The 16,365-nt window shown below is 43.8% G+C and overlaps 1 protein-coding gene across 1 annotated transcript in view; it reads right to left on the bottom strand.

The window, feature by feature from the left end:
- The window catches only part of Ankh (ANKH inorganic pyrophosphate transport regulator), a 133,990-nt gene that overhangs the window by 48,628 nt on the left and 68,997 nt on the right, over positions 1-16,365 (bottom strand). The window contains exon 2 of the mRNA XM_051182592.1: positions 8,096-8,312. Coding sequence (XP_051038549.1) covers positions 8,096-8,312 — 217 coding nt within the window. The remainder of the gene's footprint in view (positions 1-8,095; positions 8,313-16,365) is intronic.

Raw genomic sequence — 16,365 nt, 5'->3', positions numbered from 1 at the left:
GTCCACTCTGGGAGCAGAGCCATGCACATTTTCTCTTTATCTCTGCTGCTGTTTACTAGTGTGTGTGTTTTTATGTAATCGACAAATGTGCACTTGTCGGGTACTGCAAGGAGACAGTCTTGACCTACCCATACAAGCGCCCCTTACTCTGGCAGAAACCACTGGAATGAGAAGGTCAGCGATGCCACAGGCAAGCGCACGCATGGGGCTGCTATGAATAGCTGGCGAGTGAAAATCCCTTGGTAAAGGTTACAGTCCATGGAGCATGCCAGCCCATGAGACTTAACTGCAAGGCTGACACGCTGGAGACCATGGGATAGGGATGGGCGGAGGGCCAGAATGTAGTGATATGGGCAAACCATGTCTCCCTGAAGTCCAAACATCAAAGTCCTAACCCCTGGACCTCAGAATGTGACCTTATGGAGCCACAGGACTACTGTAGATATAATAAGATGGGGGTCACACTGGAGTGGGTGTCCAACCCAATATGACTAGTGACCTTGTAAAAAGGGAGAGATTGGATACAAGGACAGCTATGCACAGGGGGAAAATATCCTTGTGAGTGTAAGGACTGAGCAATGCAGTTTCATGTCAAAGGCTGCCAGGAAGATCTTAACCAGGGGACAGGCAAATGGTGGCTGTCCCTCAAAGAGCTCAGAAGGAAGCAGGCTTGTCTAACTTTGAACTTGGACTTGCTGCCCGTAGAACTGTAAGACAGTGAATTTCTGTCGTTTAAGCTACACAGCCTGTAGTATTTTGATACAGTAGCCCTACAAATGACTACAGGTAGGTTCCGAGGATGGTGCGGCGACAAGGAAGGATGGGGGAGGATGGGGCAGTGAATGTGTGCAGCTGACAGCAGGCCTTGCGATCTGCACCTGCTACCTGGGAATAAGAAAATCAATGGATGGGAGCATCCCGACTCTCACAGTAATGCATCTCAACTCTAGCATCAAGCGCTGGACTTTCTGTAAGGTATCTGGGGCAAACAAGAAGGTTAATGCAGATCAAGGGACTTGAATTCTTTCTCCGTCCCAGCTCTGTCTCCCGAATGTAAGTACCACCCTTGTTCTTCCCGCACCCAGGGCATGCCTGGCTGGCTCCATGTACCCAGCTTCAGAGAATCTGGGGCTCATGGTACAGGGCTACTTTTGCTTCTTCCCACTTTAGGCCCTTCCTCTTTTAGCTACTAAAGGGGAAACCTGGAGGACAAAGACAGTTTGTCTCTCTCATATTTTCTTACTCGTTCTGTGGCCATTTCCCTGGAAATGTGTATAAAATCCCAGGACCTGTTCCCACCCCATTTCTCCTGTCCCTCAACTCCACCCTCCTGTGCCAGCCCTTGAGCTATTTCCAGCTCAGTCAAAGCTGGTGGCTGGGGTGATTTGTGTAAAACTCTTTGCAAGGTCCCTAATAACTATTTAGTAGGCTTCGTCTCCTAACAACTGCCTTTATAAGAATGCTCTGCAAACTGGCCTTCCTTGGGAAGATGAGAGGGCTATAAAACAAATGAAACAAAGCTTCTGAGCGCACAAAAAAGGCTTTATGATTACAAACAACAGGGAACAGACATCTATGCACTGGTAAGAGGCTCAAAACAGCACGGAACAGAGAGAGAGGAAGGCCCTTTAAATTCATCAGGCTCATGACCCCCAGCCAACTGGGAACATCCCTTTCTGCAATCAGTGGTTCTCTAATTTGCAGGGCTATTAGTTACCAGAAGTTATAGCAAACTGAAATACTCATATTAATGAAAGAAAATCTATGAAAGAATATCTCCTGGGAACTGAGATGCCATCGATTTCAGTAACAATATAATATATTCATTTCCAAGATGTAAAAAAATCAGAACAGGTAGAACACCTGCTCTACTTCAAATTCCTAAGGTATCGATGGGTAAAAGTCTCTCCAGTCCTACTTATGAGGCTTTTTGTGGGAGCCTGCAAGTTCATCCTGGGTTTCTAATATATGTATTGCTTCCAAAGACTATGTGCTTATATGGCCGATAAAACACATTTAAATCGCTCCAACAAATATGTGTTGAATGACTTATTCATATGAGGTGCTGTGCCAATTACCAAGTTGTGAAGGGGACAGCTTTCTGCATGAGGGCTGGAACACGGATGTATAATAGACCCAACTATACTCTGTACCGGGCAATGTTTGTCTGGAAAGCATGGGGGTGGGGGTGGGGTGCAAATATGGCAAAGGCCTTGGAGAAGAAATACCCTGGGACCACACATAATATAAGCAAAGTGAATATGAGATTGTAACATGGGCGCCAAGGCCTCACTGGTATAAAATTCAGCAAAGTGGGTGTCATCCTAAGTTACTATGGGCATTGGTACTCCTGAGTGAAAACCAGGATGTAACCTGGGTTTTGATAACTATAGACCGAAAACGTCAATAAATCCATCATGCACAAAAGAAGTGATTGCACCTCTTTATCTTCCCAGCTGGCTAGCAAGAGCTCTCGTCAGCAGTGTCCAAACAAAGTGGTGACATAGTGCCTCTGTTTGTTGACTTCTGGATGCTTGTGCCTTCACCCTGACAGCTAGAATCCAGCCACAGCCATCTAAAGAAGCCCCAGACAATGCTGCTGGACCAGGAAGGATTCACAGTAAGGAAAGGAGATCAGCAGAGGCCACACAGCCATGCCGAGAGAGCACCCTCAATACCAGCTGAGCCACATCCCGATTTCCAAGGCCCACAGGGGTGTGAGTTCAATAAAGTCCAAAGGAATCCCCTGGCTAGCCTTAATCTGGAGAACAAAAACAACGTCTGCCTTTTAAGCCCCTAAGTCCTGGGGTGGCTTTTGTTTTCTCTTTTTTGTTATTTTGAGTCAAAGCCTCACTCTGAAGTCCAGGCTGGGCCCAAACTCACTCTGTAATGAGGATGCAATGGATCTTCTGGTCCTCCTGCTTCTACCTCCCAGGCACCAGGGTTGCAGACAGGTGTGCAGCACCACATCTGGGGCTCAGATCCAGAGCTGTGAGTGCTTGGCAAATGCTCTACCTTCTGAGCAACAACCCCTGTCCCTGCAGTGGGTTTTCAGATGGTGAACGAACTGCCTATTCCTGATACTCTGATTGGTGTGCTTTTCTATATGAAACCCATCCTCCCTTCCTGGGCTGGTCTGTGCTCCGTGAGTAAGTGGGACATCTGAAAAAATAAGGCAGCCAGAAAGAACAATCTCGAAATTATTTTAGTTATACACAATAAGAGCCTGTGTGTTGTTCTCCCTGCTGGCTTCCCAGGCTTATTCAGAGCATGAAGCTGGGGACAGACATTAAGAAAGCTAAAACTACCTACAATATCAGGTGTGTTAAGAGTAAACAAAGGGATATTACCTGCACTGTGACTGCCTGGCTTAATTCAAGAGTGGTGGTGGCAAACCCTGTCTCTGCAGTTTTGAAAAAGTGGGGTCTCACAGTGAGTCCAGGGAAGGAGCCACAGCGGTGATTAAAGCAAAGGGACGCTAAGTGGCAGCCACCCAACAAATATGTTCAAAGCCCCTGCAGTTCAGCCACTAGAGCCAGGCTGTGGGTATGCGTGGAACTGACAGGGAGTTTACAGCTATAGAGTTTTCTAGATGCAAAGCCTGCCAAATCCAACACAGTTCCAGCTGTCTACTCATTTGCTCCATGGCACAGGGCCTGGGTGTCGCTAGGAACTGTCTTTCCCTCTCGAGCTCCACCAAGCTTTCTTGGAAAAGAGCCTATGCGGTTGGTGGAATCTGCCCTAGCTATGTCTGGGGAACTGGCACCCATGTGCACAATTGTCAGGGACGAGAGACTGCCTGCCTCACTCTCCAGGGGTGAAAAGAGACAAGAAAATCAGAAAACAAGCATGAAAGAAGAAGACAATGTTAGCTACTGCCAGGAATGAGAAGGACCCATAGCATGTTAGCTACTGCCCAGGCAATGAGAAGAGCCCACAGCAGGTTCTTTCCTTTACTGGGACAAGCACAATTAGTAACAGATGATAGATACAGTGAAGAGCATCCAGTGAATGCAGTCTTGTAGCCACTAACTGGCGCATACAGATGACATCATCAGTTTCACAGCTACTAACTGGCACACAGAAATGTACCAGTAGTCTCCTAGCCACTAACTTGTGCACAGAGATGATGACATTAGCTTGGTGAACCTAAGGTGCTAAGTCTGCAGTCAAGTTTTCAGATATGGACACAATTCAACTTGAAGCCCCTCTCTGAGTGAAGATGACCCTCAGGGGTCGGCAGATCATTAGCACCAGGACAGTGAAAAGTGGCAAGTTAACAGTCACTTAGTTAAAGTTCATGCTCATTGTTAGGGTTTCTGCAGTCTTTGGAAACACCAGGGAATGACACACAGTTTAAGAGAAGCACATTAAGAACATAGTGACCTCTGTTGGGTAAAGCTATATTTAACATACATGAACACTAGAGTAAATCTGCCTTATTCCATATGGCTATCCTCAAGGCATCACAAAGGTGCCCACTGGTGGAAGAGGCATATATATATTAGGCCCTCTGTCACAACACTTCCTCTACGGCTCCCTAGCTCTGTGCTGCTTTTCCTCATTTCCCCGCCCTCCCCAGTTGTCTGTCTTTGGTTTCCCTGTGTCCAGCAGATCTCTTCCTAGGCTCAGGCTCTAGGTTGGTTATCTGACTCTGGCTCCAGCACATGGCAGCCATCTCATGCCTGTTAAATTCAGTTCTCTGGGCTATACCACATGGCTATGTCACCTTCCCTTCATCCCCTTTTCAAGGGCTGGTCCTTTCTTTTCTTACTCCCAGGCCCTGCACCCTCTCAAGTCCGGGGTGGGAAAGGCCATTCTGCTTTGCCTTTGGTTTGCTCTGCTCTCTCTCAAAATTCTCACTGGCAGAAATCAGCTAATGCCAGAGTTCTAGAAATGGACACTGCACATACACACACACACACACACACACACACAGGCACACACACACGCACACACACACTCTTTCCCACTGGCTGCATGTACTTAGGGAGAGGCGTGTAGCTGGCCATTGTCTTTTGTACACATTTCACTTCTAGTTATGTGAGTTTCTGGAAAGACAGCACAATCTGTTCAGTACATACACGCTCTCTTGAGCATTGAGAGCCATTTGCACTGAGGGAAACTATGGTAATTTTAACTCCTATTCTTCTGCAGTCTCCAGGAGGGTAATTAATTTATGGACTAAAATCCCACCATTCAAAGAAGAGGACAGATACTGTACAAACGGTGCATTTTGCACAGGTAAAATAATCACATCCATTCTTATTGTTGTCACATAGAAAAGTAGATGAACTCGGTCCATGAAAACATGGACAGAGGGCCTAGTGCTGGGCACAGTAACAAATATCTCAAAGAGTGAAAGAAGAGCAAAGCAAAAAGGAACCACAAAATTGGCTACTAACTGAAAAAAAGAAACAAATTATATGGCAGTGCTAAAACTGTACATCAAATGTTAGATAGAAATAGAAGACATTAATAGACAAGAAAAGTGACGACTGGGGACGTAGATGCCGACAGACTGATAGACAGACAGACAGACAGACAGACAGACAGACAGACAGACACACACACACACACACACACACACACACACACACCACATACAGACTTGAGAAAAAGAGTTAAGTTCTTTAAAATGGTGAAAAAATAACAATCAGATCAGTTTTGAAAGGAGAATATAGAGAAGTTTGGTTTATGCCCAGATCTCTACTCTGGCATTAAGCTCAATGTGTTTTCTTGCTGGTGTGATAAGAACAGCTGCTCACTCGGGCTCAGCCCCGACATAGTTGAGGGAAGGCACAGGGCTCACACCATGGCTTCTCTATTCAAGCAGAGGTGACTATGTGAGGTCTTCACAACTGTGTCAATGTCCCTTGCCATAAGCCTAGTCAGGAGCTGCCTGTCTACACCCTCACTGGGGGGCGAAAATGGGCTTCAGTGTACACTACCAGAGAAATGGACCTAGAGCAGAAAACTGCACTGTAGGGAAGTGTTAACTGAGGTGAGCAAATAGTAAGAGGAAGAGGTGCAGGGGAGGGGAGGAGGGAGAGCTGCGGTACAGGATATGGAAGACAAGACGGGGAAGATCTTACAAACTCCTGAAAGGAGGAAAGAAGCCATGCAATGATGCTTGGGGAGGTGGGGAGACAGTGGGAATGGGAGAGATTCACCAGCTGCGGTTGTCAGTGAAGCCACAGGGGGAAGTCCTGAGAGACTAACTGGAGGTGTTCAAAATCACCTGCTGTAGGAAGTAGTAGTATGAGCATTTGTTTGGTGGAGGGAACAGAAGGATTAGCTGTAAAAAAAAAAAAAAAAAAAAAAAAAAACACACACACACACAAAGCAAAAAAGAACAAGTGTAATAAAAATAACTATTCAGTATAAGTGGATAAAGAGTACGTTTGATTTAAATTTAAGATAGTGTCATTTTAAAATTTCCATTTTTAAGATGGAGCCACAATTGGCTGGGGCTGCATCCCAGTGGGGAAAACGCGTGCCTGCCATGCTTGTAGCGCTATGGTCCATTCCCATTGCATAGACTAAGTGTGGCGGTGTGCTCCTGTAACCAGAGCTCAGAAGGGGAAGACAGGGGAGTCAGAAGTTCAGGGTTAGGCTCAGCTATAGAGCACGTCTGAGGTGCCTTAGATTCATAACAACTTCTCTCAAAAACACAGCACAATACAATGAGATGATAAAACTTAGATTTAACATTTTCGTCATGACTGTCAATAACTCAGTCTGCTCAGTTTTTCTCCTTCCTGGTACTTGACAGTCAGTCATGGGCTGTCATCCCAAAGTCTCATCCAATTGCAGTTAGTTAAAACAGGGGAAGCTGGATTTACCTAAGGTCCAAATAAAAAAGACTAACAGCAAAAAGGAACTAATTTACCTCTTTAGACAAGACCCTTATTTTAAAAGGTATGACAGTTTCCCAGTACATATGCAGTCTTTGGAAAAGACTCAAATCAAATGTAGCAGCAGAAATTGTGTCCAAACACTCGCCGTCAGGGTGTACGTTGATAGAAGGAACAGCGCCTGGCTCTGCCTGCCCACTCCCTGCGCTCTTAAGCAAAAATGAGATGATTGATGTCAGCGCTCACTCACTCAGCTGAATACACCCTCCAGCAAACCTACTCTCCTCTGCGCTGCTCTTAGAACAAAATTCTATGCCACATTAGAAAGGAAAGCCACGAAGGCCCTTTCCTTATTTACTCTCCAATTCACAACTGCGTTAGCAAACACTGGCTTTCTATGAATGAATAGACCCTAAGTGGTTTGCGTTAGATCCTTTACTTTGTGACATTCATGCTTCCCATACAACCAGCAACCATTTAAGGTACACAGCAGTCTGATGAAGCACCACTTGAAGTACTTTAAGCAACTGGCTTCAATAGGTATGCCCTTCCAGTTTTACACCAGGTAGACAAAGCTGTTTTAAAGCCAAGATATTCCAAAACCATGCCCCACAAGTTCTAGGACCACCAAGAAGGCAGAGGATAGCCAGCTGTGATACAACATGCTTTCCCTGGATCTCTAGGAGCATGTACACAGCTGCTGCAATTGGACTCTAGCTTTCTGGTTTCAGGGAAGCCTTCGAGGGTAGTTAGGCATGCTTTTGAATAAAGCAGCATCTGGGGGCACTGGAGGAAATTAATCTCATTGAAACAACCCGTCATTGATTGGTTCTCAATAGTGCTAAGCATGGGTTCAAAATAACAGCCACTATGCTTCTGTTCTCGAGTTGCTATAATGCAGTCACGTCTGCTATTTTGTCCACCTCCTGGAATGCTATTTGCTGAATACCATTAGGTACTAATCCTATTTTATATTTCACCTGTTGGTGAAACAACTCACTCTCAGACTTACGAAATAAGAGGCATAAAACTATAGCTTTCCAGGGGCGGAGAGAAAGGGTTTTAAAATTTTACTGATCTAGGAGAACACAAAGTTCAACCCTCCTATCCACTGAAATTTTCATGAGGAAGGTTTAATAATTACTGAAGAAGCCACATAGCCTGCAACTATATTTAAAGCAAATGAGGAGAAAAAGAAACGACCACAATGAGATGCTCAGTGAGGGCTGGAACCTTACCTATCAGGGTGTGGAAGACGGCAGCGATGGCACCGGCCACCACCATGCACAGGACGGCTTTGGTCCTGTCTCTCTTGCTGTTCACAAATACCAGGCCCACGTTTTTGAAGTCACTCATGGGCCCCGTGAAGAACTTCATCAGAGAATACGCCAGTCCGTAGCTGGCCAGCATCTCCACAGCATCTTCCTTGACGGCAGCGATGCCCCGGTTCAATGCCTGCCAGGGAAAGAAGAGCCAACACCTTCATGAGAAACAATGCTGCATCTTTGGAGAATCCCATCTCCATCATGGAACTTGACAGATGGTTTCTGGGCAAACCATGGGCAATGTGTAAGGCAGGTCTACTCCTACATTTGTAGCGAACTGGCTTTTCATTGTTTGTCCATATTAGCTTCAATCTGAGTGCCTTTTTGCGGGCAGATACCTGTCCACTGGTAAAAGTAACAAACCTCACAAGTATTTGTGAGTATCAAAAGATAGTTCTAAGAGTACCATTTAAAAATTGCTGTTTAAAAACTCATGGCTGTGATCCCAACATACTGGAGGTTCTTGTGTTCTAGTTCAGCCTGGGCTACTTTGTTCATATTCACCTGCCCACCTTCATCTGACCCCTTTTCTCTGATGCTCCTGAAACAGTATTTATTCTGCTCTTACGTCACTTGAGCATATATATAGTTGAGTCTAGACCCGCATAAGAGAAGCATGCAGTATACTGTCCTTCTCCCAGCTATCCTCTCTCTTCCCACCTGCCCTTTCCCCTTAGACCTTTTCCCTTCACATAGCAGTTACAAATTGTTTACAATAGACTTCATTGTTAGAGTAGCTTTAAGTCTTAGGGAAAAGTGAGTGAATATGACACAGTTCTCTCTTGTCCCCTCTCCCCCCCCCCCACAAACACAGCACCTTCCCAACTATCCTGGCCCGGAATAGGACATTGGCTAAAAATAATGAACTTATATTGACACACTGCCATCACTCCTCTATAGTCAACATGAGGGCTCATTCTTTGTGTCCTACATTCTGGTTGAACTTACTAAAGTCTAATGACATGTATCCACCACCACAGAGTCATCATTTAAAATAATGACACCCTAAACCCTTTACCTGTCCTGTTCATTCTCCCAACAGACGCACAGCCACATCATAAAAGCTGTGTTTGGTACGCTAAGTCAAAGCAGCATGGTCTGCCCCCATTTCTACTGAGCAGATAGTAGTTCTGCGTGAACAGCTGTGTCCAGCCTAAGTGCCACTTTGCAATACTCCTTAAAAATGGCGTGCAGAGCACTACGTGGGCTGATGAGTGTGTGAAAGGGGAAAAGCACATACTATTTAAGAATCAGGATACTAAATTTTTAGCAAAGCAAACATTCTGTGTTCCATTGGCTCCAAGGCTGTCAGTTGTAAAGTATGTTATTTAGTTTATGTACCACTAAGGAATGAAACCCTTCCAATAATATTTGGATGCCAACTGCAGACATGCCATGGTGTGTGTGTGTGTGTGTGTGTGCGTGCGTGCGTGTGTGTCTGTGTCTGTGTGTGTGTGTGTGTGTGGTGTGGTATTTCATGTTTTACTGAAAATTATTCCGAAGGCCAGGTCTCTAATATAACAAACACACTGTCAGTTCAGACTTTGAAACTCAAGGGCTTTGATCCCACTTCCTGTCGTTATCTTTACTAGAGATGCTGCTGAGTCACACAGTGGACAATTACAGATTAAGGCATTCAAGTGCTGTGAAGTAGGAGATGCATGTGTAGGGAAATGCCACTGTGTGAAACAATTTCAAAAAAGCCTAGAACAAAAATGCACAACAGCTGAGGAATTAATTCTTTTGCTGACAAAGATGGAATTATAATGCTAGTTTTTGACAAGTTTTTTGTTCCCAATTATGTCTCTAACTTATTTTCTTTTTCCCCAGCAATGACTTGAAGCTATCCACAAGAACCTTCTTAGTGTTTGTAGAGCAGTGATAGCTGTTTTTTTTTTTTTTGTTTTGTTTTTAAGTAGCAAGATTTTCCTCCTATCAAAGCATATCAAATACCTTAACACTATATGACAAACCAAATACCAAGCAACTCCCAGGTAATGAATCCCATGTTTGACAGGAGGGTTCTGTTGCAGAATAATCTTTTTATACACTGTGAAGATGTGTCATGCTGATTGGTTTTATAAAAGCCAAAGATAAAAAGGGGGAATATGATATACAAATGAATACTTTATATTGGTATGGATTTTGATTTATTGATACAAATTTAAGGCCAATTTTGTTATAGCTATATTTCTATTCTTTAGGTATTGTGTATATAAAGCTCTTTTAAAAATGTAATGTATAATTAAATACAGATTATAGATAGTAACCTATAATAGTCAAAACTTAAGTTTGTTGGGTTTTCTAGATATACAGAGTATTTCTACTGAATAGATAGTCTTCAAAATCTTTCAAAGACCTACAGAATATGGCATTTAAAATGGTTTATTAGGGTTTTTAATGACAAAGAGACACAACTGCTTCTGGCAACACCAATTATGTCAGAGAGGAAAATGGACATAAAAGAAACTCGTTTGCTTTCAACATGGCAAGACTGGCCATTTGGGCAAGAAACTGGTCTTGCCTGGACTGTTTGACTGTATGCTGTATAAACTGGCCATGAAGGACCCACAGGAAAGTGACTGCTGAACTTGCCAAAACAAGATGGGACAGTCTTTTATGGTCCCTGCTTCATGGATGAGTCTGTCTGCCAAGACGTTCTGCAGGACACAAAGAAGAATGACTGGCAAACTGCCAATACAGGTGGACAGTTTCAAATTTCCTGTTTCTATGAGAAGTCTGCTGGACACACTAGGCCTGTAGGCTGAAGATGGATACCCAATGTTACAGAGAAACTTTGGGTGACTGTCCAGGCAGCAAGATGTCTCTATCAATTCTAGAGTTTATATGTTATCCTTCCGAGGTCTTTGATGGCCTTGAAAATGGATAGTTATGGTTATGATTTTCCTTAGTTATGATAAAAGATAAGTTCCATGTAAAACTTTAGACTCACAAAGATAAATTACAGAATATTGTCTTTAAATTTTGCCAAATGCAAATGGACTAAGTATTGTTAACTATAGTTCTTGCTTGACAACTATTTTGTTACATCTAATTTTACTATGTTAAAGTTAAAACCTTTCTTTTTATTTAGACAGAAAAGAAGAGATGATGGGGAATGTCATTCTGCATATATGTTTCTCTTATTGGCTGATGAATAAAACACTGATTAGCCAGTAGCCAGGCAGGTAGGATAGGCGGGGCTAGGAGATGAGAATTCTGGGGAGAAGATGTGGAGAGGCAGCGATAGAGATAGAAATGCCATGTAGTACCAGAAAGACAAGGACATTCTCCAGTAAGATAAGATCATGTAGAAATACAGAGATTAATAATAATGGGTTAGTCATTTTAAAAAGATTTATTTATTTATTATGTATACAGTATTCTACCTGTTGCCTGCATGACAGAAAAGGGCACCAGATCTCATTAAAGATGGTTGTGAGCCACCATGTGGGGTCCGGAAGAATAGTCACTGCTTTTAACTTCTGAGTCATCTCTCCAGACCCATGGGTTACTAACTAAAGGGAAACTAGCCAATAAGTAGCCTAAGCCATCAGCCAGGTTCTAATTAATATATGCCTCTGTATATTTATTTGGGGATAAATGGCTGTGGGGCCAGGTGGGACAGAAACTCTGTCTACAATGTTTACATGTTTTCTTGACAAAATAAACAATCACAACAATCCATGAGTCCTGGCTATACTTTCTGTTTCCGCCAACAGTTCCTGATTTGAATCCTAAACCTAGAGCTGAGGAAGATGGGAAGAAGGGTATAGCTGATGACATTTGCTGACAAGGCCAAGAAGTCTCAATGAGCCTAACAATTACAGCAATTTGAGGAAAGAGCACAGGGTCCACAACGGCAGACTTCACCCAGAGTCAGCTTCTATCACTAACAGCTAAGTGGGTCACTCAAATGACCTCGGAAGAGGTACAAGCAGGCTGTGCACTAGTTACTAGACTAGCAAGGACACCAACAGCAAGGACATTTAGTTCAAAGATGCTATGGCCCATAAGACATCCCACTCATCGAACATTTGGAGTGATGCTGTCACTCCAAAAACAAACAAACAAACTTATCCTGACTTTAGTCCTGAAATGCACAGAAAGCTTCGAAGTAAGAACATGTGCTATGTTAACATTTTAGTTTTTACTGCCATTTCTCCTAATCTGTCCAAATTGTTAACTGTATGATTTTCTTGATACCAGAATATTGTTATTATGAAGCATCATTGATCACTCCATGGACTTTGTTGCATACATTTTTAGCCTTTGTTGTTTACCCATCTGCAATAAGATTATTTTGTCCCACTTCATGGCTTTGTTTACACACTTAACTGTTTTACTTAATCTTCCAGGAACTTTTGAGAGATGGATCAAAATTAACTTCCTCCAAACAGCTTACATTTCTTCAAAACCACACACGGGACAAACCATTCATCTTCCATTCATTAGTGAGAACTTCATACCATCTGTTAGGCTTTAACATGCTCTTCAGCCACACGCTGTTTGTACCATCTATCCTATCTATCACAACACACTCCCTCCCTGACATATTGTATATTCACTTTTTATCTTAGTTATCTGTCTCCTCTGAATCCAAGCTCCAGGGAGCAGAGACCTGCATTTCAATGCTTTGTAACCAGAACCACAGCTCCACAGTGTATCCCATGTATGACAGGAGGAGGGGCAGACTGGAGAGTGAAATGAAACTTGTGAGAAGTATAAACATCCACTGTGATGTGTCCTGAAGAAAAGCAATACACCCACCAGCTGGCAGTCCCAGGAGGAAGTCACTTAGAGACAAAGGAGTCCCATCAGAGAGCACTGGAGCCAACCCCTGAGGGCTGAGGAGGCAGCTGAATGAAGAGCAGTGGGAAGGCTGAGTCTAAGGAACAACCAGCAGACAAGGAGAGCTTGAAAAGGCACATCATTCCAGACAGGGCAAAGAGTGTAGTTCTGTCACCAGCTGTGGTGACAGGAGCCCCAGGGAAAAGGACACAAGCAGGAGATTGAGAGCTCTGGGGGAATCCAGACAAGAGGTGGTGGCGTGAAAATGCGAGAGAGAACCAGATTATTTTGAGGCTAAGTAACTAGAGCAGAAGATCTTCATGATGGGTGTGAGGCAAAGGGGAAAATGGATGACTGTTGAGGTTCCTGGTTTGAGTCACTGTTGAACAGTGAGTGCCATGATCACTAAGAGACAGTGACAAAGAAGCTGAAGCGCCACCACAGGAGTGTGGCATGCAGGCAGGCAAGCCCTCTGCCCGTGGGCCTCCTTTGCAGTGTTCAGCATGGGGCAGCATTTAAAGCTGGTGGCCTGTGAGAGATCTTCTGGGAAGGCTATAGATAGAAATGTCCGAGAAAGCCAAGAGTCCTCCATGTAGGTCTCTGGGGATGATAAACCCAAGCCTGTCAAGGGCACTAAGGCATGCACGCTGGCATGTGTCTAGGCTGTATTGCAAAGTAAACTGGGTAGGTCAGGGGCCTCTGGGCAATGCTGCTTGAAATCCAGCTGCATCTTAAGCCAAGTCAAGTAGAGGCTGCTGTGGTTGGAAAGGAAGATTTGCTATGGCCATTCACTAAGGTTCTGATATTCACCATATCAGAAGTGTCTTGTTGTTCGTTCAAAAATGGCTTTTCAAATTCTTCTACCTTTTCTAGTTGTTTCAGTGGGATTTGATATTTGATGATTAAAGTCCCATATTTTTTTAAAAAAAAATTTAGTAGGCTGTTTCCTCCATTTGTCTCATGTTGGGTTGGAGGAACTGTGAGCCTCACAGGCTAGACAATCATTTGTTTTGTGTGGAGACAGTCCTGGATGTGTTTTCTAAGCCCTTCCATAAAAGTTGATTCTTCAAGCTTCAGGGTGCCTGTCAGACCCATGACATCATAAAGCAATTGAAGGGTAGTTTACAAATCTTTCCCAAATTCAACATCTTCAGGAAGGTGACATTTGTGGAGCTATGGGAAAAGCATGGTTAGGTCCGGTCACCTGTGGGGTCAGCTTCTTCTAATGATTGGTGGTAGTGGGGAGTGTCAGCCACTTTGGATGGCAGTCCTCCCCAGGAGTCTGGGTTCCTGTAATTTTCCACTGTTATTGTTCTGTGTGTCTGTATTTTAAAACGTGGTTTGAACTAAATTGGATCATTTGTCTTCCCGGTGGTTTTCCAGCTACATTTTATTTTCTCAGGGGCCTATACAGCTCTGTCTAGCTGGCTCTCCGGCCAAGAGCTTGACACCCACATGTGAGCTTGTGGTTTGACGGGAACAGCAGGCAAATGAGTCTCATCTCTTTAGAAGTCAAATATGGCTCTGCACTGTAGGTCCATATTCAGCACTTGCTGAAAACCCTGAGATGACCTGCTCTTGTCAAAAGATGACACTGGTGTTTGGCTGCCAGTTGTGACACATAGATGAGAGTTTATTAAAAATCAACCTATCAATCAATCAATCAGATACCAATTTGGGAGGCAAAAGCAAGTGAGTCTGAAGTCATCCTGGTCTACATGTTAAGTTCCAGGACAGCCAGGGCTACACAGTGAGACAGACCCTGTTTTAATAAATGGACATATAAACAAACAAATAGATAAATAAATACCAACCACCAGAAAAGGTACAATAAAGTGTGGCATTATTCAATGTGTTCCTCTCAGGGTTGTCATAGGTCTGTGGTGCTAAAAAGCATTTTTAAAAATTACTGTCTTAATTTGAAAACTGATTTAATCATACGGACATATGTTAGTGTCGCAAAACTTCTGGACTCTCCTTTATTTAGTTATGAACTCTGACTGCACTGCTCAGCCAAATTTAACTGGGGAAGGTTTGACAAAGAAGGAATATTACTAAGAAAATCTACTGCTGGCGGCTTGCATGCCTATAATCCTAGACCTTGAGAGGTGGGAGGCAGAAGGATCAGGAGGAGTTTAAGGTCATTCTCATGCTAATCTTAAAAAAAAAATCAGAAAAGAAAAAATAGAAAATACTAGTGTCCTCTAGAAAGATACTAAAGGCTTCCTGTACTCTTAAAAAACAAAACAACCTAATTTTTCACCATGTCACATTTCTACTGAACCATCTTATTTCCTAGTAGCTTTTTATTTACACATGGCCCTCAAATCTTTCCTAGTTAATATGTTAACATCAACATGACACCCTTTCATGTCAGACAGGAGGGGGTGGGGTTATGGCTCACACGCACACACACACACACACACACACACACACACACACACACACACACACACAGGGACTCAAATAAACAGAAGGCTAATGGGCTAATTTTGGGATGGAAAGAGCTCTTCTAGAACTTTCCATACTTGCTCCATCCCTGCTGGCCAGATTTTTCCTGACTACTCTGCCACCTTAGCCTTGGCTGGGGATACCTGAGCTGCTCAGAGTCTCCATTCCCTGCTGGTTTAGTCTCTGACTTAAATACATAATGCTAAGTCCTGCCAATTGCCTTCCATGATTTCTGTAAATGTATTTATACTAAGTGAACAGTTGGCTCTTGTGCCTCTGAAACCCAGTGACTATACTAACAATGATGATGAAAGTAGCTAAATAGCCAGCACCTGCTGTGGGAGACGCTGTTCTAAGCTCTTTTTTTCTCATAGTTCTGTGACTCAAGTCTCAAAGTCAACCCGTTTCAGAAGATTGATGATAGGACTTTTGTGTTTTATTCTCTCTCTTTCTCTCTCTCTCTCTCTCTCTCTCTCTCTCTCTCTCTCTCTCTCTGTGTGTGTGTGTAGGACACAGGTCAACATTTGTAAACTTTTCATTATCTCTCCACTTTATTTCTTGAGTCGAGAAGGATTGCATATGTGTGTGGGGCAGGAGGTGTCACAGTATCTAGTGACAAAGCCCAGGTTTGCTCACATCCTGAAGATTGGGTGTAGAAGTCCCACAAAGCAGCAGCTCAATGACTTTCCTGGACTGTGACTCCCAGCAAGCTCCTTGGGGAAAGGACAGGAACACCAGTGCTGGTTCCTGTAAATAACAGGGGACATTGGTCCCTGGAAAAGGCACCTATGGAAGTTAGCACACCAGTCAAGGCCTCACTGACTCCAGACAGAGGGAGACTGTGACGTTCCCGTGGATGGTAGGACAGAGGCCTGGCATCGCCTGGCTACAGGGTGGTCTGTGGGTTATGCCCAGTGCCCTCACAGAAGCTCACACCCTAC

Source organism: Phodopus roborovskii, unplaced genomic scaffold (assembly GCF_943737965.1).
Source record: "Phodopus roborovskii unplaced genomic scaffold, PHOROB, whole genome shotgun sequence".
Classification (NCBI taxonomy): Eukaryota; Metazoa; Chordata; class Mammalia; order Rodentia; family Cricetidae; genus Phodopus; species Phodopus roborovskii.
This window is presented reverse-complemented; position numbering and strand designations above follow the sequence as displayed.